At 46.6% G+C, this 3,477-nt stretch overlaps 1 protein-coding gene across 1 annotated transcript in view; it reads left to right on the top strand.

Moving 5' to 3' along the window:
* The window catches only part of LOC106812265, a 48,726-nt gene that overhangs the window by 24,397 nt on the left and 20,852 nt on the right, over positions 1-3,477 (top strand). Inside the window, exons 3-6 of the mRNA XM_014816470.1 lie at positions 676-837; positions 1,619-1,811; positions 2,617-2,861; positions 3,268-3,463. Coding sequence (XP_014671956.1) covers positions 676-837; positions 1,619-1,811; positions 2,617-2,861; positions 3,268-3,463 — 796 coding nt within the window. The remainder of the gene's footprint in view (positions 1-675; positions 838-1,618; positions 1,812-2,616; positions 2,862-3,267; positions 3,464-3,477) is intronic.

Below are 3,477 nucleotides of genomic sequence, written 5' to 3'. Positions count from 1 at the left end.
TACGTACGTAGTACCGTACCGTACCCGTACGGTACGGTACGTACGTACCGTACCGTACGTACGTACCTACGGTACGTACGTACGTACGTCGTCGTACGTGTCGTCGTAGTAGTAGTAGTAGTAGTAGTAGTAGTAGTAGTAGTAGTAGTAGTAGTAGTAGTAGTAGTAGTAGTAGTAGTAGTAGTAGTAGTAGTAGTAGTAGTAGTAGTAGTAGTAGTAGCAGTAGGCCTAGTAATAGTCGTCGTCGTCGTAGTAGTAGTAGTAGTAGTAGTAGTAGTAGTAGTAGTAGGAGTAGTAGTAGTAGTAGTAGTAGTAGTAGTAGTAGTAGTAGTACCGCTACTTCTACAGCGACGACGACGACGACGTCGATGACGACGACAACGACAACAACAAAAAGAACAACAACAGCGGTAACAATTACAACATCGACGGCTACATCATCGTCATCAGCAACAACAGCAACAACAGCAGCAGTGACAATAACAACAACAACAACAACAGCAGCAGTGACAATAACAACAACGGCGATGACGACTACGACAACGACGACGATGACGACGGCAACGACGACGACGCCGACGACGACGACGACGACGACGACGACGACGACGACGACGACGACGGCGGCGGCGATAAACCACGTTCGTGACTCACACACCCTTCTAATTTTACCAGGGTGTGAAGCTGAAAGTGGATAAGGACGGCAGCATCATGTGTAAACGCATGGAGGGCAGCCAGAAGGTGATCGTAAAGGGTATCGAGAGCCCAGACAAGTGCAGCTATTCACAGAGCGTCTACGACATGGAGGGCGTGCTCGAGGTCGACAAACCGGCAAAGGTGCGCATGCGCGCGACGCGGCTATGTTGGTGGCAGGCAGAGGCGCGAGGGCATGCTATCACATTCGCACCTTTCGCATTTATATTCGATTTCGTGATAATGTGACTATAATTTCCCGATAATCTCGCTCGTTGTGATTGCACGCGATAACGCCTTCTGTCGTTACTAGATTCCCATGAGACCCTGAACGTACTCGCAGCGGAAAGCCGGCTCCGTGGCCTATGACCGTTGGTTTAGCTATTTGAGTCGCTGGCCAGCATGCGCAATTGATATTTTGTTTCGCGTCACAAGTCGCGCTCATTCAGTTCCTAAGGCCGGTAAAAACATAGAGATACCCTCACATCAAAATGCCTTCGCTAAATCGTTGCTAAATCTTCGCTAAATATTGTTCCATGGGCACGTCTGCACGACCTCCAGCCCCGCTAACACTCTCGCCCATGTCCTCACCCTCATACTCTATTTCATACCTCTACCGTCATTACTATCACTCATGTTCCACTCTCACGCCCTGCATTGTGAGGTATTCTTACACCAATTTCTCCATCTCCACCATCCCATATCGTGTTTCTCAATCATCTATACCGCCACGCAACTTCCCATAAGGGATAAGAGGATTTCTTAGCATCATAATTATGTGAAAAACGACACGTCATCGGGAATGATTTTTCTCGGGATTTCTTTTTTTCTCGTAATTTTTTCGGGATTTTCATCGGAATTTTCTGAACATCATAATTATAAACAAAACGAAACGTCATCATGAATAATTTTTCTCCTCGTGCAGATCTTCGACATGAAGGAGTTTAAGAGGAAGGTGGACGACGAGCTGTCGCAGCCCTACCACAACAAGAAGAAGCTGCAGTTCCTCTGCTTCGTCTCGATCAGCTTCGTGGTCGACACCAAGACTCCGCTGAAGACTCCCTGCTGGCTGCTCATTCTCAACATCAGCGCTCTCGATTATCTCAACGACATCATGGGTGAGCTATACGCACAATTTTATATGTGTGCACAGATAATCCTGGTAACTAACAATACACTTTCAACAATACAGTGTGTATTGTTGAACACCTTCTAACAATACCCTGTGTATTGTAGTAGGTACCTAACAACTGTGTATTTAAATTAAATTTCATTTTTAATAAATTCAATCAAATCAATCAAATAATTCCAATAAATTCATTTAAATAAATGTCAATTTTAAGTTTACAAATCAAAAAGTAAACTAATTAAAAAAAAAGATTTACAAAAAGTGTATTGTTAGAAGGTGTTCAACAATACACAGTGTATTGTTGAAAGCTCGCTAACAATACACAGTGTATTGTCAAATGCCTAAACATACAACACACTGTGTATTGTTAGCTACCAGGATTATCTGGTGTGCAATGTAGGTGGTTACGTGCTTATACGTGCTTTGGTGCGTGAGTGTGTACGTGCGCCTGTGCGTGTGTATATATGCGTGAGTGTGTACATGCATACGTGCGTGCGTGAATGAGTACGTGAGTGCGTGCGTGAGTGCGTTTGCGCGTGCGTACATATGTGCGTGCGCCTACACGCGTGTGATCGTGTACAGCTTATCATCAAGTAATTATTTGTAAATTGCCTCTTGACATTTTAATGCACTAGGAGAATTATCTAGCAACTACAGACTAGCTACCATCATCATTTCACTCCATCTCTCATTTCATCGTCTTGCCTCGCATCGTATTGCATCGGACCTCATCCTCATCGCATCCTTGCTAAATTTATTTTCACGCTAAAATTATGTTCGTCCTCTTTTCGCAGCCGTGAGAAAGAGACATTCGTCGTCGCACTCCGGCTCGCTGATGGATGCGAAGCCGTACACACGCTCCGTACCGGACATGTCTTACAGACAGAGCATGGAGCTGGACAGGCGGCGAGTAGCAGCGCCCTCTCCCTCCAACAGAGACAGCATCGGCGAGAGCTACACGCCACCGCCGTCGCCACCGTCGCCAACGCCCATGAGCGGCTCCCAATACCTGGAGGCACCTGTCAACGGGATGAACGGAGTAAGGGCGGTGCGCGGCATGTCCAAGCGGTCATGCGTGATTATTCTGTGTTTGCGAATTAAACGTGCATACTGTGATTCAAACTTTCGACGTATTGATTGTTAAAGCCTGCGCGCGTGGGGTTTAATGGGGCGTGCGGGTATACTTGTGTTTTGTGGGCGTTCGTGCGGAAACGTTACTCGGCTAATCTGGCCTTGAGTAGTTATGTCACACACCTATACCTTCGCATATATACATATCAGCTGTAAATATTATAGAAGGAGTATAACACCTGTTTTATTGCGCGTTTACTGGTTTTGGTTGCCTGGCGCGTTTTGGCATCCATTGTGAGTACTTCTGGCACACACCTACCAACACATCACCTGTTGCGCATACAAATGCACGTGTTTGCGTCCTTTGTTTACAGTACAGCCGACAGGACCGAGCACGCCATAGTATATATGACAAACCACGGTCCCCACATCGGTCTATGATGCACATTCCCATGCACATGCCCTACCAGGAGCCGATCTACGTCCCGACGGGCTACCCAAGCTATGGCTTCCCGCCTTTTGTGGGACCCAGACCCGAGTTCAGGAACGTCTACCGGCCAGAGTATATGGGTGAGTAGGTCGTA

This window comes from Priapulus caudatus, unplaced genomic scaffold (genome assembly GCF_000485595.1).
Source record: "Priapulus caudatus unplaced genomic scaffold, Priapulus_caudatus-5.0.1 Scaffold0, whole genome shotgun sequence".
Classification (NCBI taxonomy): domain Eukaryota; kingdom Metazoa; phylum Priapulida; class Priapulimorpha; order Priapulimorphida; family Priapulidae; genus Priapulus; species Priapulus caudatus.
The sequence above is the reverse complement of the archived record's forward strand: the minus strand, read 5'-3'. Positions and strand labels throughout refer to the sequence as shown.